The sequence below is a fragment of the Fusarium falciforme genome, chromosome 13 (genome assembly GCF_026873545.1).
Source record: "Fusarium falciforme chromosome 13, complete sequence".
Taxonomy (NCBI): domain Eukaryota; kingdom Fungi; phylum Ascomycota; class Sordariomycetes; order Hypocreales; family Nectriaceae; genus Fusarium; species Fusarium falciforme.
In genome coordinates, this window is record NC_070556.1 from 1,720,817 (window position 1) to 1,745,335 (window position 24,519).

Sequence of the window (24,519 nt, forward strand, 5' to 3'; positions counted from 1 at the left end):
TTGTCGAGTCGATACGGTACCCCGCAGCGGTGTTGCAACTGGCCCGCTGCGGCTTAGTGTCAGGGGTTTATTAGTAGAACGTAGCCAAACCAGGAACAAGATCGACGCTGCTGACCTGCACATATTTACACCATCCACATCCTGTCGCATATCACCACTAGGCTCGTGCGACTGGATATGAAACGCGGCCCGTACTTTGGGGTTGTGTATCCTGTTTCACATCCAGCTTGTCGCATCAAGGATTCCAATCCTAACGACATGAGCTTAAATAGCTGTGCCCGAACACATGGCTGTTCAATTTCTTTTGTTCTTTAGATAATTCTCATCAATTGATTGGTGCCATCAATGATCCCTGTGGAGCCAGTTGTCTGACATGGCATCTAAGTCTGAAAACCCACCAAAATCTCCAAGACACCAACACAACCATGTTGGCTTACGAATTGATGACGACATGCAAGTCATAAATGACAACCGCACCCGTGATCTGATTTCCAAGCTCCACTCCAATGTGGATTTGGACGCGACAGGTCCTGTAGCATCAGAGGTTGGCATATTCTGACTCCGGTCCGCAAGACGCGAGCCATAATAACGCAACTTGTCGGGGATTCGCAAATACTGGCTTTTCCAGTGGCTTCTACTCTTTGACAGTCTGTTGTTCTCTGGTTAGGTGTCCCTATGGCATAATCTTTGATGAGAGTGGTTGTATTCGTAGAGCATTTAGCTGTCCGCCAATTGTTCTAGTTAGTTCTCATCGTCTCGGATAACGTTTACTGGAGAAGGGAAAAAGTTTAACGCTCATTGCGTGCGCTAAAGCGACATCGTGATTTAACTCTTGCACTTAAATCTTCCCAATAACTCTGACTCAATACTGATGATATTCTGAGTTGAGATTGCATGAAGGTTGTTTCTCTGGCGGAAGCTTATTGCAATCCTAACCTTGTCAGCTCACTTGATTAAGCTACCGAACCAATGAGAAGCTCCAGATTCGCAGCACCCCCTAAATTTAGCCGTAGAAATCAATGGCTTGTGCATCACGACGTAGAGATGTTCAACGTGCCTTGCTGGTGTTATCATAACCGGCCAGGCCTGGCAGTCGGATGAAAACATGGGATACTGTACGTCCCCACAAACAATTACAGGCAAAATAGGCAGAGTAGTGGTGAGCGTTTGGCGCTTGGAGAGGATGATGCGGCAAGAGGAGATTGAAGTAGGAGGAAAACGCAAGAAAAGGGGCATTCAACTCTAAGCAATCTAAATTATCAGGGAGACTCGGCTCCAGGAATAAATAGTTCAAAACAGACAGCAGAGGGGCACTCACAGATACAAACCCAGCAATCAAGGTCAAGTGCCCGCTCACCCAAAAAAGCCGGAAACAAAACGTGCTAAAGTGCCCGCACATGCCGGCGCACATGGTAGCTGCCATGTCTGATATAATAAGGTAGGTTGCAATGGTAGACAAGCTACGGCAAATTTTTAACATCAAATTCCAGACACGCGCAACATGTGGGTTACCTTACGGGCTTTAGGTATTTTCTCTATCTACCTGTAGAGAGTCAGACCCTTGCATAACTTTACGCTAAATTCCGGGATAGTAAATTCTCGAGGACGGACAACGTTAATGACCACACTCACCCTGCGACTGGGCCTGCTTGTGGTCCTACCACACCTCCTCGTTCATATCACTTCCTTCGCATCCGGTCAGGGTTCTTTTGTCTCACCCCTCGCCCCCGCCTTAGCCTGTTCTGGACCCCTTCACTACTGGCACTCCATTCTCATGTCTTCTTGTGCCTCCTGCGATCTACAAACTTTCCACCCATCGCTCTGCCTCTCCCACTTCAGGGTCCCTTTGCGATCTAACGGTACCTGGTATTTAGTGCCATATCTACCCCCCATCCTCTCTGCTTGTCATGCTGTCATCATATTAATCCGATAGCTGCCGCGACTCGCCCAACTTGTTATTGCTGTACTACTTTATATCATTCTCGCTTGCATCGATTATTCGTTGATACACATCCGGCACAATGTCTTCTCAGCTCAACGATAACGCGAGACCTGCTCACTGCTCGGCTTTCCTCCAGGTAAATATACAGCTCCTACTACACTTACACTACTATACACTGCCTTATTCTGGTGCTAATCTCCCGATAGCATCTGCTCAGCTACCCGGTCATCAGCGACGGCGTTCATATTTTCAAGTCTGGCAAATACGGCCAGAGGTCCCTCCAATTCGGCGACGCCGCTTACCAGACTTTCGCCGCTCCCGTCATGGCTTGGTTCCAGAAGCCCTACCAACACCTCTTGTCTTACATCCAGAAGGTCGATTCCTTAGGCGACAATATCCTCCAGTACGTCGACAAGCGGTTCCCTACTATTAAGAAGCCAACCGAGGAGCTGTACAAAGACACTAAGGGCCTTATCCTCCTATCATACCACAAAGGCCTCGAGGGTAAAGACCACGTTCTCCAGGTTTATAACTCCGAGTATAAGAAGAACGAGCAAGCAGGCCTTGCCGCCCACGGAAAGGCTGCTGCTACCACCGTCCCCGACGCCAGCAATGAGGCCCTCTCTTGGCTCAGCTGCTTCTTGCACCCGCAGAAGGCTGAGGCAAGCAATACAGCCAACTAAAATTTCAACCAGTAGAAAAGGTCACATTGACGTCAACACTACCACGGGCTTGAATGGCCCAAGGCCGTTGTTGCTGGCCATGGCGTTATATATCGGCGCCACTACACGCATCTGATCTAGTGGGAATGGAAAACCACTCAGATAAATAACTAGATAATACATTCGCATCTAAGTCGTCAATCCAATAACAACTAGGAACAAGCATTCTAACAGCCGATACTACCCGGGGATTCACCCTTTTGACTGCGCGAAGACTCCCCACCTGTCACTCGTAGGGTACTAACCCAATAAGCCCTGGCCTTAAGGCTATATCTGTATCAGTATGGATCTGCACTGGTGACTATCTCAGCCCGAAGAATAAGTTTCTGATAGTGTTCTAACAATGGAGCAAGTTAAATTAGGGAGCGTTCGCACGGTCGAAGGGATAGCAATGAAGAGGATGAAGTGCCGACAGCGATATTAGAGGGTCGAGGAGGGGACGGTCTGGGTCCGGCGGGCCTTGCGGTGCCAACAATAGATGTGATGGGTGGAAGAATTACCATCTTCAGTTCCTGTTACATCACTCGTAGCGTGCTAGCCGTAAAAAGATATAGATTGAATCAGGTCCTTAATGTGACGCGTAACTCAATAGTCTTCTTAAACCCAGTCATAGCCTGCCCCTCTTATTCATTTTATTTCAAAACCTTCATTTACAGCCCATACAATACCATAACTAACCCCAGCGGCAACGCCTCCAACAAACAGTGTCTCTAGAGATCCGTAGAGGGCAGGATAATAGCCGACTCCAGTAACCACAGATTTGACATATCCGAATATGGACAGCATAACAGCTGTGATTGCAATTGATGTGATTAGTGCAGTATTGATATGCTCGACCACGAAGTAGGGCAGCATGGGGATCAGCCCGCCTTTCGATGTTTCATTAACATCAATTGGAATCAGCAACTTGATGTACTAACCTACGAAATATGCTAATCCCATTGTAAATGCTGAGATCCATGGTCGAGACCAGCTGGGTCGCTCAAGCTTCAGCTCAAAGTCCATCATGAACTATATACTTTCAGCTTGGCGCTGTATCGAGAGATCGGAGTACTCACATTGACCCATGATTCTGGATTCTGCCTGAAACTCTGGAGGATGGGTAATATTTCTTCTCTGCTGAGGCCATACTTTGTGAAGATCTCTACCAATATTTCTCCTTCGAGTTGCGGAGTCCCTGTTACCTGACGCTGCTCACGAGCTTCCTCTACTCGAAAGTGATGGGCATCCGTAACTGTGGCAAGATAAGCTCCCAAACCCATACTTATAGACCCGGCAAATAATTCTGCCAGTCCGCCAAGAATGACGAGCTTTGTTGACCCAATTCTGGTCTTCGTTAGCTCTAAATCATATCGGGTAGAAAATGAACCCACGAAGACAAGCCAGCAGTCACTGCGAAGGGTACTGTTAGGCCATCGGCAAGACCGATGATGGCGTCGCGAATGAAGCCGCTCTGTGTTGTATGCCTTTCGAGCCTTTCTGACGCAACTTCATTCAACAACCTTGACGTTTCGAGGTGACCGGAATTAGACATTGGGTTAGTCTCTACTCACTCGCTGACATTGTCCATAAATAGCCGCCTGTGGTTTTCCGCCTGTGGTATAAACGAGGAGAGAGAGAATTACCACAAGACAGGGTTATTCCGTAAACCTATATCTACTATCACTTATTTTGTCATTACGTGGCCACGGAACTGCTTCGGGGATTTTACATCATCGTGATTTCATACTGAGGTATGGCGCGACAGTTGATTATTTGGGTGGCTTGGCGCCATTCTTCCAGTGGCTAAACGGTGAGTTGGGGAGGGATAATATCATCTCTGCCCGATCTCATTCGCTCACTTTCTGTTCTCTGGTAACTTGTCAGGAAGTTCTGTTTAACCGTTCCCTGGTGCACCCAATCAATTTTAATAAAGCTACTCCTGAGCTTTACTGAATCACAATATTCCGCGTATGCCTTGAAATTCAATATTGCAACTCTGTCTGGACATTTGGATTCTACGATAATCACTGTGGATATTACAGAATCTGCGGCATAAGTATAAATCGTATGCTCCCGCCAATCCTGGAGAGATGAAATGGGGTCTAATGCCCGAAGCTGGAAACCGTTGAAAACGGGCTGTCTGGCAGTTTTAACAAGATGGAGACAAAGATAGGATGGAGAATCAATCATCTCGCCAGTAGATAGCATACTTAGTACAGCCTTTCCTCCGCGCACCTTTATGTTTACCTGCTTTGTCTGAAAATCGCAATTTTTGACAGCTACTTTCGGTCCCTGGCAGCTTATTACCGCATTTTAGGCGAATTATTTGTGGTCCGGCGAAAGCTGGTATTGTAACAAATGATAAATGTTCTGAGGGCGGTGGATCATAACTATTAGGGGCTTAGCCCCATGTAAACTCCATAAGGGAGCCGGTGCACCTAGCTGGTTGCTACGATTGCGATCAATGCCGAATCTTTTTGCCCTATGACGTCCCGGTATTGGTGCTTGGAAGATTAGCTCTGAGGATGGGCAGAAGTAGAGAGATACGCCAAGATCAGCTTTAGAGAGCTGCCATAACAATCACAACGACCATATTGACAACCTGGCTGAACGACGCATCGGAGTATCTTAAAGCAAAGGAAAATGGAAAAGCAAAGAGGACGGAAACCGTAAAGAGCTGTCCTTTAACTTAGTTCTCGGGCTACAACAGATCCCGATCTAGAAGTTAATCGAAGGATGAACACAAGCCAACCAGATATAATTTTATTCGGACCAGATGTCTCCAATCGCGCAGAGGGCAACAACCTCACTTGATAAGACAAGCCACGGCTTGGAGGCTGTCAGGTTCTAGCAGGGATGAGGATTGGTAATATTCATATCAGCACTACCGTACATAAAGTAGAACGATCTTCCAGCCAAACTGTAGTCAGTATGGTGATTTAATGCTATCTCTCTCAACTTGACCAGCCATACTGCCATGACACAACTTTGAAACCAATATCACTTGCTTGTATCAACCACATACCGACCCACAACCTCATCCTTAAGCATCATATCATATACATCCTGTAGCTGACTCAAACCAACAAGCTTGTGCGGCGCTTTAATTAGGCCAAGTCGGAAGAATTCAATAGCCTCGGCCGCGTCCTGACGGTTCCCCACATAACTGCCTTTGATGTTGACCATGCGAACGACAGTGTCAAAGATTGGTGCTTTAAGATGTGCATGGCCCGGCATACCAATACACACGACGCTGCCGTGCGATCTAACATAGTTGTACGCCTGCTGGAATGGCTGTTCGTGGGTTGCGAGCACGAGGACAGCGTGGGGTCCGAACCCGTCTGGGACCGCAGCCCTAACATCCGCGGCAATATCCGAGGACTTTTGGAAGTCGACGAACGCCGCTGCGCCCAGATCTTTGCATGCTTTGGATTTGTCGTTGCCTGCGTCGATGGCGATGCTGTGGATACCCATGGCCTTAGCGTACTGTAGAGCGAAGCATCCGAGGCCACCACCTGCGCCAACTATAGCAACGTATTGCCCCGCGCGGACACCAGATTCCTTGAGCCCCTTGTAGACAGTGAGTCCTGCGCAGAGGATCGGGGAAACGTCTTCCAAGCTACACTCGCTAGGGATGCGGGTGATATGTGCCGCCTTGGCAATAGCATATTTCTGGAAAGTGCCGTCGACGGTGTAGCCGGAGAGGAGAGCCTGAGGACACAGCTGCTCGTCGCCTTGCAAGCAGAAAGTGCAGTGGAGGCAAGAGCCATTCAGCCACTTGATCCCGGCGTGGTCACCAATCTCTAAGTTCTTGACAAGCTCACCCTTGGCGACCACGACACCAGCGCCTTCGTGACCACCAACTAGAGGTATTTTCCTCTTCAGCGGCCAATCGCCCATCATGGCGTGTAAATCGGTGTGACAGACGCCCGAGTACTTCACATTAACCAAGACCTCATCAGGGCCTGGCATGTGCACCGGGATTTTCTTATGAATCACCACTATTAATCGATATTAGTGACTCGCGTACCGAGTTAGAAATAGAAAGGAGGAACACATACGCCCTCCGGGCTTTTCGAGTACTTGCGCGCATTGCTCCTTTGGGATTTCAGTAATAGGCATAGTTGGTAGTGTATCCGGGAATAAAAACTCAGCAGAGGTGAACCGAGGGAAAGTCGAGACGACTTACTACTTTTAATAAGACCAGGACCCACGGAACTCAGCAGCGAGTTTCATGGAGTTACGCAGCTTGAATGAAAACGCAAGCTATCATAAGATTGACGACCAGCCACGAAGTCAAGAGTCGAGCAATTTGACTTTCAACATGTGATATGGAGTCTGCTTGCTGGATTTGAGTTGAGCCACGAAAGCTAGTGCAGGCGGCTCAGGTGACAGAGTGCCTCACTCAACTCATCATGTGTGTGCTCGGTTACAGCGTCAGTATCAGGCACCCCACGCAAGGTCCCCGACGCAAAATGGGTGGGGTCAACACGAATGGTTGTAAATCACCGGGGAACAAACGTGAAGTCATGATTACTCAGTATTGAAGAACCCTTACGTGTTACGCTTTTCATTGCTCTGTTCTGACGTGTACACAGTCTTGTGGCGTGAAGTATGATACACATAGCGGACAGGTATAATGTTGCCTTAGGTACCATGGAGAAATGCAAACCGAATGGAAGGTATGCCCCGCAATAAGCGGCGGACGATATGCCTTGAGGAACGAAGTGACGAGAGGTCTTATGCCGTTGCCCCTGAACTTAAGCGCCAAGTGAGGGAGGATGCGTCGAAGGAGCGCCAAAGATACGCGATCTTCGGCTCGAACCCCATCTCCTCAGTGCCCACAAGCCTCAATTCTCATACTGACAGTGGGCTCCGTCCAATTAAAATGCTTCAAATAAGGAGTACTTTATTGCTTACCTGATTTCTATTATGATAGAAGTACCAGCAATTCCCGTTGTCACAAAGAGGAACCTTACAACACGCTACACCAGTAATCAGTCTGCCCCCTCCTCGCATTGCCGTCACCCTCCCCAAATGGCCTCCTTTTTTGGCCTTTTGACCTCACTTGGCCTTGCCGAAAGCCCTGACAAGCAAAGCAATCCGACCTCATCTTCCGGCGGACAAGAAGGTACTCTTTTTGCTGTATTTCAGGGTCGGATTCGTCCCCTGCGCGATACCTCCCTTGACTGACTTTCTTCATGATATGTGTTGAATAAGGCGTTGTAAATGCACTCTCGCCACTCCCTTTGAGTCGTATATCTCTTCCAATTTGGCTGCGGCCCGTGTAGTTGAGCAATATAGCTATTGATAAGGACCACATCAAGAAGGAAGGTCCAACAAAGTGCCTGCCAAGGGCCGCGGCGGAGGGGATGATCATACGCATAATATGACCTCAACTGGTCACCCCGATCAACATGATTCATTTCGTCGTTGTAAGCAGCAGCAACTATCGGGATCTTTATCACCTTGACCGCTTTGTCACCAAAAAAACGCTGTATCGGCTTGGCTTCTGACTTCTTAGAAGACGGCCTCTTCCTCTTTCGATCGACTCGCTCATCGCCCGTGAACACAGTAGTCAGGAATAGCACAAGGCAGTTGTCTTTCCAAGCTATTTGGTTGACCTAGAAGTACGGCACATAGATAAATTAGTAGGGATTCCACATATCAAAAGTGTCTGAGGCTAGTACCTGATTGTCAGGGGTTGGGATCACTTTGACTTGGTCAAACTCGTAGCTGGTTTTGCCCCCCACATCAGCCTTCTTATTTTGTTGTAGCTCCTTATGGATGCCGCAGTTAGGGCGAACCGTGCCTGTGGCCCCGTGGCCATACTTGCGAAGGCTGCGGAAGAGGGGAGATGACGAGAAGAGGTTATCCACAAAGACGTGATATGTCGCTTTTGGCAGCATATTTGCTAGGGCAACAACGACGCTCTGGGTCGAGTTCAAGGCGATAGGCTTGTCTTCTGTGGCAGGCTTCTTCCCTGCGGCCTTGGCTACACCCCTGCCTCGACCGCCTCTTCGCCCTCCCCGGCCTTGTGTAGATGACTTCGGCGGGGGAAGTTCAACGCCAACGGCGCCGTATTTTGCTTCCTTGATATGCCATAGCCACCGGATAAAGAAGCCCTGTTGAGCGATAACCCAGATCTTGAACCCTAGGGGGTCTGGCTTGCCCTTGACAAGCATTATCTCATTTGACCGGCCTGTGTAGCGAATCATACACTCATCTACAGCTAAATGAGAGCCCGGAACGAAGATCTCTGCGGACACGGCTTGTATATGATCAGACCACTCATCAGCAGCTTGAAATACATTCGGAAGAGGTGCGGTCTCATCGGTCTTGCTGTGGTCGAAGGGACGAAGGTGCCGGTGGATGAGCTGAAACTTCCAATACGGCATGAACTTGACGATTGAGTGCTCAGGGCGTTGAACACCCGGCTGGGGGGTACTCCAGTGGCTCTTGATCGTTCTTTCCTTATGTATGTCCATATAAATTAGTATTCCAAGCCATACATCTACTTCTACAACTAAGGTTCCTTCCCATTCTCTCAGACTTGCCGTTCTCGTCTTTGGGTGCTTCCAGCTATCAACAACGCCATGTTCTTTGAGCCACGTAACCCAGACCTTGGTCTATTGAATCCGTTTTTCAACAAGGGAAATAGGAAGAAAAAACTGGAATAGCTGCAGCGGCGTTGGGGGTAGTGTGTTGATGCGAAAGCTGCGTGTTTCTACGGGGAAAGGCTCGAATTTGGTACCGCGGTCTGTTTCGGCCCGAAAAACAGCTATCCGGGTCGGGTCATTTGGGTGTATACGGCGACTGTGATCTTCTTTGATAAAGCTACTGTCAGCATAGGCGTTGATAACATGTATCTCTTCTAGAATTGGCGGGGAATTCATTGATAACTTCCAATAATTTGTATGGTGCTTTGGCCGAAATTGCTTCATTGAACTAACTTTCCGTACCCCTGGGTACTGAGGAGATGGCGCAAACATCAACATAGAAGTCAACGAAGGGATAGCGAACCTCGAGAAAACGCACATTCCCTTGAAGAGCACAGCTGAAATCACTATCAAACGGGCAGAACTTTCGCGGCTAGCAGACGCAGAGAGGAAAAAGAAGGCTGACTTTGGGTTCTTGTACGGCCCCCAGCTTTTTTTGCCCTCTGCATCGCGTCTGGAGGCGGCCTTGAACAAGAGCAGACCGCGTGAAGAGCTGCCAGGACGGATGGGAGACTCAGCCGGCTATTGATGGACAGTGCGGGGAGGCTCTAATACAGTTTACCGGGGAGGAAAGAGCCGGGATTCGTCAATTTGAGAAGAGGATGAACGGCATGCTAAAGGGAAGGAGGTTGTTCTCCACGGCGGGCGGCCTGCTGGGGATTGGCCCTTGGTCCATACTTTCAGAAAAGGAATGTAGATACGAGGTCCATGTCATTAAGGGCAAAGGTACCGTACGTCCTGGCAAAGCACATCGATGGGAGGTTTCGTTTGATCGGCGAGGCATATGTTCGCGGGATCATGAATGGAGAGAGTTGCCTGGGAAGATGTCAGACAAGCAATGGTGCAAGTATGATAAAATCCGCCTTATTTGATATCTCAGACTTGGAAAATTGATCCTCTAAATGCTTGACTACATGCTCGTAGTTCAGCTTCGGAGCTAGCGTTTGAATCCTGGCTATAGATGCTGGCGGCGGGTTTCTCAGGGGCCTCCTCTTCCTCGGCTTCTGTTTTTCAAGGCCATATCTGGTTTTGCCTTGTAATTTGAACACGTAACCCATCAAGCGGGAAGCCTGGACCGAAAGGGGCCGAGGCGAAAGGCAAGTCATGGCTCAAAATATTGAAATTTCCAACTCATCTTGATGCGATCCGGTCCTTCTTAGGAACTGTTGCCTTTCAACTCGTTCAAGAATACATCATTCTTGAAGGGTGTGCATCCTAAATCAGTGCAATCATACCAGGATATATGAGTTGGTAATCGAGAGAAGAAGCAGAGGTCGGTTTAGAATTAGTCCTCCCGCACTTCAAGTGCGGCGCTTGGCCTCTCCTTGGGGCTTCTGCTGAGCGGAGGGCATATACTGGGGTATCACGTACAGGTCAAGGACCTTAAGATTGCTTGTGGCTACTACTCCCGGAAAGTTTCGGGTGGTTTAATGAAGGGAGGAGCCAACGGGTATTGCCCATCCGATCTAAGCCTTCTTTTCTGCCTGACACTGCCTTATCACTGCTCTGGCTGTCAGTCTCCTCATCAACAGCAAGCTCATAACATTCAATCACTCGCGCAAATTACAACCATCTGAAATCCTTCAAGCATCTCCAACGCTCACCATGACCGGCAAAGGCAGAAGCAGCAAATCGCCCGCTCCATCATCTCCCCCCAAGCCTTCTCGCACCGACATGATCCTGGCCATGAATGATCCCTACATGCAGCAGATCATCGATGACACCAAGACCTACGAGTTCCGAAAATACAACATGGCTGGCATCCGGAGAATCTGGTTCTACCGCACTGCCCCGCACTCTGCCATCACCCACATCTGCCCCGTCGACAAGGCCGTCACCAGAACCCTGGATGACGCGCCGCTCCCCGAAGACGGCCTGGGGAACAGAGAATACAATGAGAAGCATGCGGATTACGAAGGCTACGGCTATGCCTACCGCATCAAGGAGGTGTACGAGATCAACGCTGAGGGAGGAAGGGGGATCACATGGGCAATGATGAGGGATGAGCACAGCATGAAGATTGCGCCTCGTGGGAGAGTCATTGTTCCAGCATCTATGCTGGAACAATACCCTTTGGGAGGCCAGCGCAAGATTCGTTAAGGGAACAAACCAAGGATCGTTGCATTGGACTTGGAGAGTAAGGACATTCTGTTATGAGTGGGTAGAGAATCATCGGTAGGGACGGTCTTAATTTTCAGCGCGCCTGGTACATCTCATGGCATCAACTCGAGAGCACTGCTAGAGTTGCAATCGATTTGCTCCATCCCCTTCTTACCCTTCTGCCGCATCATCTCCTTGCGAACGGCCCCCGCCACGTACGACAAGAACACGACAACTCCAACTACGGCATATGCAACTATCAGGCCGGTAGAGGCTTCGGCCAGTTGCAGTCCGATGCCTCCGTTGATGATGCCAATGATCATCAACGCTCGCCCGTACCAGAGATGTCCGTGGCTGACAGGGGTTCGCTTCCGGTGCCTGACAAAGTTGCGGTGGTGTAACCAACCCAGCACAGGCTGCAGGATCATGAGGAGACAGATGGCTAGACCGAGCTGCACATGAGGCTCGTTGAACCACTGCACAGATGTTAGCATGTGACGCTTGGTGATAAACCTCGGGGCTTTCTTACCTGGCCGTTTCTGTCGGCGGCAATCTTGCCAATGCCGAAACCACCCCACATGCCTGCAAAGACGATGATCTGCCAACCAGCATGAACAAGCCATTTACCGATCAAAGGCATCAGCACGGACCCGATGGGGAACCCTATCAGGAAGACTATCGACATGATGATGCCATGGATTGTCCCACTGTGGTCTTCGCCACCGCCGCCAGAGACGGCACTGTTGCCAGAGCCAGAGCCGGCCTGCTTGCTCGATGAATTGGTGAAGGGGTTCTGGTCGGCGCTGATGCTGGCTTTGGCAAAGTCGACCGAGAACTCGTCCGTGCCGTCGTGCTCTTCAATGAAGGCGCGAACGTTGGCAGAGTCCAAGGATTGACCCTTCTTCCATGCCCCGATCCAATGGTTGGATCCAGAAAAGTCCATATTGGTAAGCCCATCGCATTGGATATTGGCAATCATGGTTTTGTTGGAGACTCCAGTTCCCGCGAGCAACTTGACACCTTGCACCAGGCTGTACTCGGGCATGTCATGCCCATGTCCCTTCCTCGTGCTTAGAGTGACGTTTCCGGAGCCATCCTGGTACAGGACAAACATGGTAGAACCACTCATGCCGCTCCCTGTTCCGAGGGCGACCCATTGGTAGTCGGCGGGAGCTTCGAGGCGAAAGAAGATGCTGCCAGAGCCTGAAACGGCGGTTGACTCTGGGACGCCCCAGCCGTAGCATACGTCGTTGAAGTCACCGGTGCAGTAGGTGGCCGGTGTCGCTGATGCGCTTTGGGTAACTGTAAAACAACAAAGGAGGTCTGTCAGATGGTGTTTGACGGTGCAATTCAGAGTGAGCCTCTACTTACGGAATGCCATCATCGAAGTGACGGCTACTCTAGCGATGGACTTCATAACGCAGAAGGGCTGAGACAGCGAAATACAGAGTATAGAAAATAATGGAAAGTGACAGGAAGGGGAACAAACGAAGGAATGCCAAGCCAGAATGTGCAGTGCAACTTAATTGAGCCGGCCGAGACGCCTTAATTATTCCAATTCTTTCAACCACCCCCAGAGCACTAACCGGCCATAGCCCAAGCCACTGGAGGCGAGCGTACGTCACCACGATAAAGATGGTGGGCTATAAAAAAGGGACGGGGCAGGGCAGGTCTCAGCCTCAAAGCCACCTCCGTCCAATGACGGGCATGGCAATTTTGATGACGAGGTTCTAGAACGCCCTGGACTCCCATGGCGAGGGGACCGGGCGACGCTCCCGCCACCTTCAGTCTCGTGCCTTCTCGTTCCCTGCGGATCATGGTTCTCAGATCCCGTCTTGGCATCGATTGACAGCATCCACATCGCGACTCCCTCGTCAGTTGTTGAACCCTATATCTCTCTAACCAGCCATGTATAGCTTCGACATTGCTAGCGATGACCTTGCACTCACGCCGTGGCGCTCTACGCTGCGCATTGAGGCACATACGAAGCCACCAGCCGTCGATTCGTTGTGGCGCTCGACTCGCCGTGCACTCCCCTGCCCGAGCAATGCATCCCCAAAGCCAGTTAGCCACTAAAAGCTTGCCCGTCTCATGTCATTCGTGGTCTAGCCCATCATCATCATATCATCTCTACCGGCAAACGATTACGCGGCCCGAGGTTATTATAGAACCGAGCCTAGCACACGTGGCCAGCCTCGATTTTAGTGTTGCCTTTTCCGGTCTAAACATGTTTCCTCTGAACATTTCCATGGCCGGATATTGTCTCATGAACCAGGGGTTGTTTCATCGACCTCCAGCAGAGAATCATGCTCCCCTCCAGCCTCCGGAGCCGGTTCCCCATCAGAATGATGCATTTCTTTCGTGGCACCATGCCATAGACGGCAAGATAGGGCGTCGTGTACCGGTCTAAACCACAGGTACTGTTCTAAACGAGGTTTTATAGTGTCCCAGGCCGTTTCCTGCGCACGCCTCTCAACGCGTCTGCTGTAGCGAATCTCAAGTTCCGTGAACCTGGTAGCAATTGCGCCCATGACCGTGGCCCAAGTCAAGAGACCTGAGGCTTGACTGTCTCTGGTAGTCTCTTGTTTTCCCAGGGTCTCCAATAAGCGCAACATATTTCGCGAAGGGTACATGATGCATCTATGTTTAAGTCCTTGTCTTCACCTGCCGTAGGCAATGGCGTGTATGGAGGCAGTGATAGGGTCGTATGAGCCGCCCAGTCACAGTTATTGAGCAGCACGTCCAGGGAATCTGGAGCCCCTTCTCCACCGCCGCAGTAATGGTCGAGGGCGACAGTGACCTCGGACATGACTCGGAAAATCTCAGCCAGGCTTTGGTCCAGATACGTGGGCATGTTGTTGAATTGCGCAGTGATGCTGGGTGTAAATTGATAAAATCAAGGTTATTATTATTATTGTCATGGTGAGAGCTCCCTAGGGGTTTATATCCCATGCGATTCCATCTAGGACTTTCAACTTTCAATCTAGGACTTTGTGATGTGACCCTGAAGTGAGGGGGAAGCTCCCAATTATTCCAACAGGGCATCGCGCCGTCAGAACTTTGTCGTAGACGCTGGCCACAAGTCACGAGCATTTCACTGGCTTGAGCATCAGGCTCCCATAAACCACCACCTAGCAGTGGCTCCAGCTGACATGGACAAGAGAACTTGGGCGCACACCCTGCCCGAGCGCTGTAGACAATATCGAACCTGTGACTGAGTGTCAGTGGACTGACTCAACTGGGCAGACTAATAGGGTTGTTCTGGGCCTTACAGAGGCAAGACGTATCCAAAAGCGTTCTGGTCGACACATGAGATACCTCCGTTTTGCTCCACGAGATAGTAAAGCGCCTTGATGTGCTCTTGACCGAGCGTCATTCTCCCGTAGATGTGCATATCGCAATAGGTAGCCATAGGCGACAACGGATGCGGCGAAGGTTTATCCGTCAAGTGTTGGAATAATTGGGAGCTTCCCCCTCACTTCAGGGTCACATCACAAAGTCCTAGATTGAAAGTTGAAAGTCCTAGATGGAATCGCATGGGATATAAACCCCTAGGGAGCTCTCACCATGACAATAATAATAATAACCTTGATTTTATCAATCACACCCAGCATCACTGCGCAATTCAACAACACCATGTCCTTATGATTTTCATATATACTTGTATGTAATTAGGCGTATTAAGGTTAATTTCCGTCTGTGGTGAGCTCTCTATTTATGCTTTCACTGCCTACACTGCCTAGTTGAGTACATTCTTATTTATCCCGGCTTCTCGACTGCTGGCGGCGATGAGGCTGGTGTCTCAATGCAAGCTCTGCGAAGTTGTGGTAGGCCCTCATGTCATAGCTCCTCCCCGGTCTGGCCCTCCGAGCGCTCAAAGTCCGGCTTGGTAATAACATTGTTGTCCGCATTTTTGATTCTTTCTAGAAACCTTTTTGCGTTCGCGGGATCATCTGCAAACAAGGTATCCGCCACTTGCTTCTGGGCGGTCTCGCCAAGCCATTTGAACAAGGAGATATCCCCGAACTCGCCTGCAAGGAAAATCTCCACCATTTCGACAGGCTCGTCGTCGATATTCTCGACAAAATGACCCACGTTACGGGGCACGATGCCGACATCTCCCGGCACATAGTCAAAAGTCCTTGCAGTACCCTCGGACGCAAAGATGGTCACCCTGGCGCGGCCCTACTACTAGACGCAGTCGTGCTGGTAATTCTTCCAATTACACCGAAACTGGTCCCTGCACGCCACGGGGTCGTCCGTGCACGCATCGCGTTGTCGCATATCACCACTAGGTTCGTGCGACTGGATATGAAACGCGGCACGTACTTTGGGGTTGTGTATCCGGTTTCACATCCAGCTTGTCGCATCAAGGATTCCAATCCTAACAACATGAGCTTAAATAGCTGTGCCCGAACACATGGCTGTTCAATTTCTTTTGTTCTTTAGATAATTCTCATCAATTGATTGGTGCCATCAATGATCCCTGTGGAGTCAATTGTCCGACATAGAGTCGAGGTTTAACTCCCCCCGCGACCTTGTCTCTGTAGTTGAGCCCCCAATAGCTCCTGAGTTTTGCGGAAAACACTCTCCAGCGAGTGCCTGAAACCCCATGGCGGATCTCCAGGCTCGCCCTTGCGTAGAATCTCGAGCTCTCCCACGTACCACTCGCGCTGACTCGGCACCCCGACTACGCAAGCATAGAGCTGGCCGTCGTCGCCCTTGTATGTCACGACCTCCATTTGGTGCATTGGGTATAGCACCCGCAGGTTCGCTGGGGGGGTTAGAGCTCGGGAACCTAGCCGGGGACAGCAGACGTACCCTCTATCAAGATCTGCAAGGCTGCAGCCTCACTGTAAATGCTCGTTGTCATGACGACGATGCGTTGATCTTTAGCTTTGAGCTGGAAGGTGAGGGATTGACCTCGTGTTGGCCAGTGGACAACCCGCTCGTTTATCCTTAGCTAGGAACATTGCGGGGTTGTTCAGCACCGTTTGGTTTGTCTAGCCCAGTCCGATGTGGCTGCCCTTACTCAGTAGCGATGTTCGGGCTTGGCCGGCAGCCGACGTGGACGCCTGAACTCTGACTTCGGTCAGTGATACTCATCCGAGATGTATGTTTCACTCACTCTTAGGTCATATGGTTGCTTTGGTGGAAATCACGCCACTGATTTGTGAGCGACTCATCGTATCATATGATCGAGCGTCAACTACAATACCCAAGGATATTGTGCTCAACCCGCGGGCGCTATAGGATCGTGGCATCACTATGACCTCACCGGAGGAGTCAAGCACGACACCTGATGCCATCTCCTGAGCGGTCTTAAGCCTCCAAGCAAGTCACGACGAGGGCTGGGAAGTCAGTCCCTTCGTTCTGTTCGCTTCCTTGGCACCTACGGAGCGCCTTGGCATTCGAGATGGGAATTGCTATACGGGCATGACTTTTGTAACATCTGATTCACTAGATGTCCGTTGACCCCTAGATACATCTCCGCAAAGGCGGTGAAACCAGTTTCACTAAGAAGATCTCCTTTTCAGTGTAGAAGCAATTAGGTCGGGCCAGCCCCCTTGAACAGGTCTTGCACAGGCGTTAAAATAAGGACTGGTTTTCCATACAGAACAAGGCCAACTCTATTACGCCCTCGAAGGCAGCTATCTACACCTTTATTTCCTAATTGTTATACAAGAAAGAACCTCCCCGTCGCTCTTAACCATCTCCCACTGACTCCTTCGCCTCCGGATGCTTGGTTGCATCCTCCGTCCGCTGGTACGTATCCCTGTAGTTCTTCCATTTCCCAGAGGAGCTGACTGACTGCGTGTCTGGGGCTGGGATGAGGGACTGGCCCGGCTACTGGCCCGTTGGCTCTCTTCCAGGGCAAGTCTAGCAAGCGTCGACTTGTTCCGACTCCCTGGTAGTCGACCTCGCCTGCGCCCTGACGCCTGGCTATCTGGTTGGCTTGCTGGCTTACTGGCGGATTGGATACTGGACTGGCTGCTTGTACGATAGCTAGCCGCGTCGGAACAGCCTGTGTAGTATTCTTCGGCCTACCGCGGAGAGCAGTGGCGATCTTGGGGTCGAGGATCCGTCGATAGGGATCTCGAGAGGTTGACTCTCGCAGCCGCCACCGTGGATGGACGTCCCACTTAGTAAAAGGCGTGCCAGACCCTATCTTCGAGTAGATCTTATGGCAATAGGGGATACCCAGCTCTACCGATACTGAGCAGTCCTCACTACAATCTCCGAGAGGATCAGGGAACGGGTTCTTCCCTGTCGGCATCGCTTTCCTTGCTAGCCGATATTACTTTGTGATTAGTCCGAGGCCTTTGGACGAAATCGATGCTCGCAATTCACCTAGGTACTCAGAGCTTAAGCTGAGATACTCGCGGGCAGTTAGTACCTCGTCCTCTGCACTGGCATGGGTGAAGTCCCGCTCTTGGTCCCTTATCATATCCTGCATCGCCTTAACCAGCCGATATGGGTGGCTCATGCCATTGAGAAGGTAGCTCTTGACGTTGTTATTGCTTGCTTCTGTGCTAGAGGTGACGCGGATGCCGAAGTTGCGATACTTGCGGATGAAGCAGCATACCCACTGAGCCCTAACAGCCATGTAGGTTCCATGGAGATATCGCAGGATAGCCCGCTGATTATCAAGACTGCTGCTGCTGCTATCGTGGCTGCAATCCTTAACCCACTTCTGCTTCGACCTGAGCAGGACGTTGGAATTGATGTGGTGGATGCAGAGCTGCTGCTGTGCCTCGGGGAACTGATCGTTTAGGGCGGCTCTCATCGAATCGTCGAAGTCGGTGATAATAACGTCTGGTTGTCGGATCGATTGCTGTTCTGCTAATTTCCGAATGCTTTGGGAAAGGAACTGGAACCCTTCCCGTCTCTCGTTGTCGATTAAACCGAAGGCGGCATTGAAGACCGATCCTAGGTAAGTCTCTCCTGTTGCCTGGAATAATGTGAGCTTGAATCGGTTGGTGTTATATGTGTTATCAAAGCTGATGACCTCGGGGAACCGCTTCCACATCTGAAAACAGTAGGGGAAGGTCCAGACAAAGCCAAGAAGACGATTCGGATTATCGTCCGCCTACTTGACGAGATAGGGAATCTCCCTACTACTACTACTACTACTACTACTGTCTGTATTGTTGCGCCCTCTTTCACTGAAAACGCGTACCCTGGCCCCTGTCCCCTGTCGCTCCCGACGCTGCTATTCGCCGCTATGCCGCCCCAGCCAATCACATGAAACCTCTACCCCTACAGGGACCTGCTTTTTCACTGCAAAATGGGATAGGTGCCCCTTTTTTCCCCGATCCGATCCACCGGCGCCGCTGCCGCTGCCGCCCTGACTTACCGGACCCTGAACATGCATGCGTGGAGCAAATCCCCATAGGCCGGCACGCTCGGAGACCAGGACCTCACTCCCACCCCCGGGAAATGAGAAACGCGTACGTACAAATAGAAGAAGGGGAGTTCTAGGGGTTATCCTTCCAGCTCATGCCTCCTCCATCTACTATTCTTTATACCATCCAGATAGATACGATACGCGCTACCTCTCACTCCCTCCAGCTATATCCTATCTATCCCTAGACTACTAATATGTCCCTACCTACCCTTCGGCCTGACCTACTGCCGCCGCCGCAGCATACCTGTCTGACAACCCCGCCTCCTACGAGCCCTGGCTCTCCGCCGCATAAGGGAGGCCCATTCAGAGGGTGTCACATCGTATCACTAAGGCCGCTCTGACACACGGGCTGTATGACCAAGAAGGATCAAAACTTGGATGAAACAGATCGTGAGGAACACTTCGTCATAGCCGACGAATACGATCCGATCCAAGGAAGGGTAAAACAGGCCAACTTTAGTCACTCATTCAGTTAGAAATCAAGAGCTTCAACGCACAGTCAAAATCCCTCGTCAAATGTGTCATCCAATCTGGCGTATCATGCCGCGACAGACCTACTTGAAGGTCAATTTCTCCAAGTGTTCAGCGTCCTATCCTCAGCAACTGAAGCACGGGGTTGTCTGGTGCGAGGTACTCCATCCCGCAGAGTTACTTAAAGCATACGGCTAGATTACTAACGCAGTTGCTTCCTGAGGCCGTGAAGATCATACCTACCCTGCGACACCGGGTCCACGTCCTACAAGCGTTGGACACTGTAAATTGGTCCGTAGTGTCGAAATAAGACTAGTTTAGTTGTGTTATTTTACTGCTGTGCCATCTCTATTGGATTACTCTGATCCCTCTCTTGGGTCCTCACCGAGTGTCAGACAATTGGCTCCACAGGGATCATTGATGGCACCAGTCAATTGATGAGAATTATCTAAGGAGCAATCATACTATACAAAAGAGAATGACGTTGCTGTCTTAAATAGAAGACGGAAATCCGTGTGGAACGGAAATTCCGAGTGGAATTCCGGAAATAATCCGGTGGGCTATGCCGTGTGTGCGACAGGCTGATATGCGACATGGTCCGGACGAATAGCGGGGGAAGTGAAGACAGCTTAGCGTAGTCACCGGCCCTCTGAGATCCGTTCTCCCGGGCGCAATAAATACTGATACTGATAACGTACTTGATATGCGAGTGGGACAAACAAGCGAGCGTGACAGCATACTGTATTACTAAAGTCCCACTTACCCTAGACCTCCTAACTTTTTCTATAAAATAGCTATAAACTTAAAAAAAGTATTTTATAAACCCAATCTTTTAAGAAATCTTAGAATAATTTTTTTAGATTTTTAAAAAAAGCCCTTTATAGAGAAATAGCTAAATATACAGTGCGAATATACTTTTTTTTATACTACCCTATAAGAAGTCTTATGAGATTTTTTAAAAAATATATAAAATAATATATTACGTAATAAGTCTAATATTAAAATTTGATTTATTTTAAATTATATCTTGAATTTTTATAGCTTTTTTAATTTCTCTTTTTAAGGTAAAAATACCCCTGTCTGTGACGGTCAAGGTTCCCAACGTAGTAAACCGTAACCCAATTGGTTTATGTTGGCAGTTGTGACGGGGCGTAACGTACTGAGCGTAGGGTGGCGAATCACGTCTGATAATATCAAGAAGTATTCTTGAGTAATCAAGTTGTATTGAAAGCTGAGGTAGCTAGAGTGTCTGTCTAAGGGATGTTGTGTGGTTTTTTATAGGTAGGGTTTGGGGAGCATCTCACGATGCCCGTCGTGAGATAGTGTTACATTCTCACTTGCCCGGAGTGAGAAAATGGGTCCCGCTCACTCGGTGCGAGTGAGCGGAATACGTTGATCCGTGCCGTGTGGCGACACGCATTCGATCGCGGCATGGGCCGTGACACTGTCACGCTCGCTTGTTTGTCCCACTCGCTTATCACGCACGTTACTGATTGGGCCCCTGGTTTCCAACACAGTCGCCCGCATTTAGGTGAAGGGGTGTGCGCACCTAGACGGCGCCGGTAACCCAAGGTCAGTCACTTTCAACTTTCAAGCAGACGCAAAGGTTTCTGAGCGCCCTGATTTAAGAGTTGGATCTTCGCTTAGGCTTTGGCAATGAATCCCTCACTTGAGTCCCATCAGTGATGCTAATGCTTCTGCAATCTCCTTTGCGAATCCTGGGTCATTGATATCCCGCTGATCCTCCACAATCTTGATCCCACTTCCTTCAAGCTTCCCCTTTACAGTATCAAACAATACTGCGTCGCTTCCTGGATCGGCAAATTGGCCATTCGGGGTGGCCATCGCACTGACTCCCCCACAGGGGATCCACAGCTGAACCTTGGCCGGATTCTTTGAAGCCTTCAGCTTCTGGGCGATGAACTCTCCAACTTGCCGGCTTTCATCTTCCGAGGTTCGCATAAGCGTCGTCATGGGGTTGTGCTCGAAAAGCTTCCGGTTCTGGTACTTTTCCGGAACAGTCGATTTGGGTCCGAAATTGGACATGTCCGTCGCGCCCAGCGAGACGATATTCGGGATCCCAGCCTTGATAGCAGCGTCGAATCGGTCAGGAGCGGCAGCCATTATGCCGCCCGTTATCATGTCGCAGACCTCTGTCGTGGTCAGGTCCAAGACGGCATCGAGTTGTCCATCGTTGATCAGTTTCTCCATGGCCCGTCCGCCGTGGCCAGTGGCGTGGAAAACGTACACCTCAACGGGATAGTTAGCTTGTAGATGAGCTCGAATCGCATCTACCCCTGGAGTAGTGACGCCAAACATGGTGCTGCCGACCCGTTTCTTGCGCGGACCGGTCTTTTGATGCTCCTCTTTGCGTCTTGCGTAGGACAGCGACATGCCAGCAATGGCTCCTCCCGCGTTGCCGAGAATCTGCTTCAGCAGGTCGTTCAGACCTGCCACATCGACAACCGAATACATCAGTGTCATGTCCGATTCGCCAACAATGCTGCTGGTATCCCCGCTAGCGACTGTTGAGACGATAAGTTTCGGGAAGCCGACAGGCAGTACATTTTTCATCGCATTCGAGGCAAGGGACGTGCCACCAGAGCCACCAGATGCGATGATGCCATGAATCGATCCATTCGCATATAGCTGCTTGATGAGCTTAGCTGCGCATCGGGCCATGCACTTGATGAGCTCTCCCCGTGGCAGTTCGGAGCCGTCGCTTCCATCTCCGTACTGCTTCACCAATGCTGATCGGCGAATGTCTATTGCGTCATGCTGGCAATCCTTCCGGCCTACATCGATGAGAAGAGTTTTTATGCGCTCGCCATGCTGCAGAATCTGGTCGCGCAGGAAGACGAGTTCCTCCAGTTTGGTGTCGCAAGTGCCAAGAATCGCCACGGTCGCCATCTTTCGGGTAGTGAAGAATGACAACGGCTGACACTTCAGAGGTCCTGATTTTATCAGCATGCGCCCCGACTTGTCATTCTGATGTCATGTGCGAATGCGGAGACACGCCTCATGCATACAGATGGCAATCAACTGCCGGAAAGTATCCGAACATCCCATTATCAGAAGGCCCACATATTATGACTCACTGATCACTTCTGCGAGGTTGCTGAGATATAACCTCTCAATTCCAAAGTCGCTAGTCCACCCTGACTTACGCACAACTGGAAATGGCGCCCCCGTCTGACAGGAAGCAAATCCTCGAGCGCCTTTGGGCACAAATTGCGGAGGGAAAGCCCATTGTGGGCGCTGGAGCTGGAATCGGCCTCTCAGCCAAGTTTATTGAGGCTGGTGGCGGCGACCTCATCATCATCTACAACAGTGGCCGCTTCCGCATGGCAGGCCGGGGATCACTGTCTGGCTTGATGCCATACGGAAACGCCAACGACATCGTCGTCGAGATGGTATCCCTATCGTGTACCCCCTACAAAAGCCAATAACAACACTAACGGCGGCAGGCAAATGAGGTTATTCCCGTCGTGAAGCACACTCCCATCATCGCTGGAGTCTGTGGCACAGATCCTTTCCGCAGCATTCCGCAATTTGTGAAGCAACTGAAAGATTTGGGCTTTGCAGGTATTCAAAATTTCCCCACTGTCGGCCTCATCGATGGACAGTTCCGCCTCAACCTCGAAGGGACGGGCATGTCGTATGACCTTGAAGTGGATGCCATTCGCGCAGCCCACGAGATTGACCTGCTGACTACGCCATACGTCTTCAGTGTCGAAGACAGCGAGAAGATGACTCGTGCCGGAGCAGATATCCTTGTGGCGCACATGGGCTTGACCAGCAGCGGGTCAATAGGCGCGGCGACGACCAAGTCCATGGATGAGTGCGTGGAGCTGATCCAGCAGATCCGCGATGCGGCAGTTCTCATCAATCCCAAAATTATCGTTTTGTTCCATGGAGGACCTATTGCTGCGCCCAAGGATGCCGACTATGTTTTGCGACATGTCAAGGGTGTCCATGGCTTTTACGGTGCAAGCTCTGTGGAACGGCTCCCAGTAGAGAGCGCCATCACCAACATTACGAAGAGCTTTAAAGGGTTGGAGCTGCCTACACAGGAGTAGGAATGGTCAATATGAGACAATATGAATCCGAACGTTTTGGTTTAGTGCTATCGACCCGTTCCAAGTCCTGGAATGAGGATAGAAATGAGGCAAGGATCACGATGAGAGTGAACGACTACAACTAGCATCAGGCAGCAGGCTGCTGCCTATGATATCGGCGGTTTGAACATAGGTATAAGAGACCGACCCTTGTTCGCTCCCTTAGATAGAACAATGCGATCTGATGCATGATTCCTTTGGTCCCTTTAGCAAACTGCTCGACAGCATGCAGAACCGATGTCGGGGAGTTTCCTTGGTGTTGAGAGATGAATTCAGACTGCGAGATCGCCTCTATCGGGTTGTTTGGCGTCTTGGAAACCCACGGTGCGGGTACCTCATCGACCTCCTCGACCTCCTCCACTAGTGTGGGCGGAGGTAGCTTCACATCGAGCCTAGATATTACGCTGTCTGGGTTCAGAGGAACGAGACCCGCCCCCCGAAAACCTCCTCGGATGTTCTTTTCAGTTATGGACTCTTAGAACGCTGCCATAAATGCCGGAAAGAAATCCTCCCTGGTGATGTGCGTTGTACCCGCCCGCATCTTCCTCTCGATTTCTCCCGTATGCTTGCTTGAGCAGGCCAAGACACCCGGCATCGAGAGGCTGAAGGATGCGGGGTGAATGAGGAGGCATACAAAGAGCGGCGATCTTATTTTCCTTGCAGTAGAGCTCGACGTCGACCGAGAGGTGACTTTCGTGGCCATCAGGGTGAGGAGGCGATATTCACCGGTTGTGCGCGGCTTGGTGTGCTTATCGAAATGCTAAACCCATTCCAGCCCTCTCTCGTTTGTCATCCAACCGTTGAAGGACGTGGCGATGACCCAGCCTTGCCGTAGAGGCTTGTCTTCTTACCACGTCGAGAGGTGATAATGGCCCGCAACGACGATGAACGGCAGCAGCCACCAGCCTTGGGAATTAACGCCCTGGATCACGGTAGTCCAATCACGGTTCCCAGGCTGAGACAATTTCGTGTTGGAACGTCTTTCCGCGCTTGTGACGACCATGCCTGTTGAGATAATTCCCATAATAAAGCCAGTCTCCTCAAAGTTGTAGATATC

General features: G+C 50.4%; 5 protein-coding genes and 1 pseudogene across 6 annotated transcripts, besides 1 other annotated feature; 3 read left to right on the forward strand and 3 right to left on the reverse strand.

Moving 5' to 3' along the window:
* Window positions 1-2,021: 2,021 nt before the first annotated feature.
* On the forward strand, window positions 2,022-2,625 carry NCS54_01491500 (Hypothetical protein; the record flags this gene model as incomplete). Its single annotated transcript, XM_053160036.1, has 2 exons — window positions 2,022-2,078; window positions 2,149-2,625. The coding sequence occupies 2 exons, from the start codon at window positions 2,022-2,024 to the stop codon at window positions 2,623-2,625; spliced, it is 534 nt and encodes a 177-aa protein (XP_053016011.1).
* A 3,021-nt stretch (window positions 2,626-5,646) lies between these two features.
* On the reverse strand, window positions 5,647-6,768 carry NCS54_01491600 (Alcohol dehydrogenase 1; the record flags this gene model as incomplete). The annotated part of the gene is made up of 2 exons (XM_053160037.1): window positions 5,647-6,647; window positions 6,708-6,768. 2 exons carry the CDS (start codon window positions 6,766-6,768, stop codon window positions 5,647-5,649), a joined length of 1,062 nt encoding a protein of 353 aa, XP_053016012.1.
* A 4,202-nt stretch (window positions 6,769-10,970) lies between these two features.
* Window positions 10,971-11,465, forward strand: NCS54_01491700 (Hypothetical protein; the record flags this gene model as incomplete). The annotated part of the gene is made up of 1 exon (XM_053160038.1): window positions 10,971-11,465. The coding sequence occupies one exon, from the start codon at window positions 10,971-10,973 to the stop codon at window positions 11,463-11,465; it is 495 nt and encodes a 164-aa protein (XP_053016013.1).
* A 113-nt stretch (window positions 11,466-11,578) lies between these two features.
* Window positions 11,579-12,882, reverse strand: NCS54_01491800 (DOMON domain-containing protein; the record flags this gene model as incomplete). Its single annotated transcript, XM_053160039.1, has 3 exons — window positions 11,579-11,941; window positions 11,995-12,767; window positions 12,837-12,882. 3 exons carry the CDS (start codon window positions 12,880-12,882, stop codon window positions 11,579-11,581), a joined length of 1,182 nt encoding a protein of 393 aa, XP_053016014.1.
* An 8,127-nt stretch (window positions 12,883-21,009) lies between these two features.
* On the reverse strand, window positions 21,010-22,251 carry NCS54_01491900 (annotated as a pseudogene). Its single transcript has one exon.
* Window positions 21,010-22,251: a sequence feature.
* A 260-nt stretch (window positions 22,252-22,511) lies between these two features.
* Window positions 22,512-23,423, forward strand: NCS54_01492000 (Hypothetical protein; the record flags this gene model as incomplete). Its single annotated transcript, XM_053160040.1, has 2 exons — window positions 22,512-22,757; window positions 22,812-23,423. The coding sequence occupies exons 1-2, from the start codon at window positions 22,524-22,526 to the stop codon at window positions 23,421-23,423; spliced, it is 846 nt and encodes a 281-aa protein (XP_053016015.1). The 5' UTR covers window positions 22,512-22,523.
* Window positions 23,424-24,519: the final 1,096 nt, after the last annotated feature.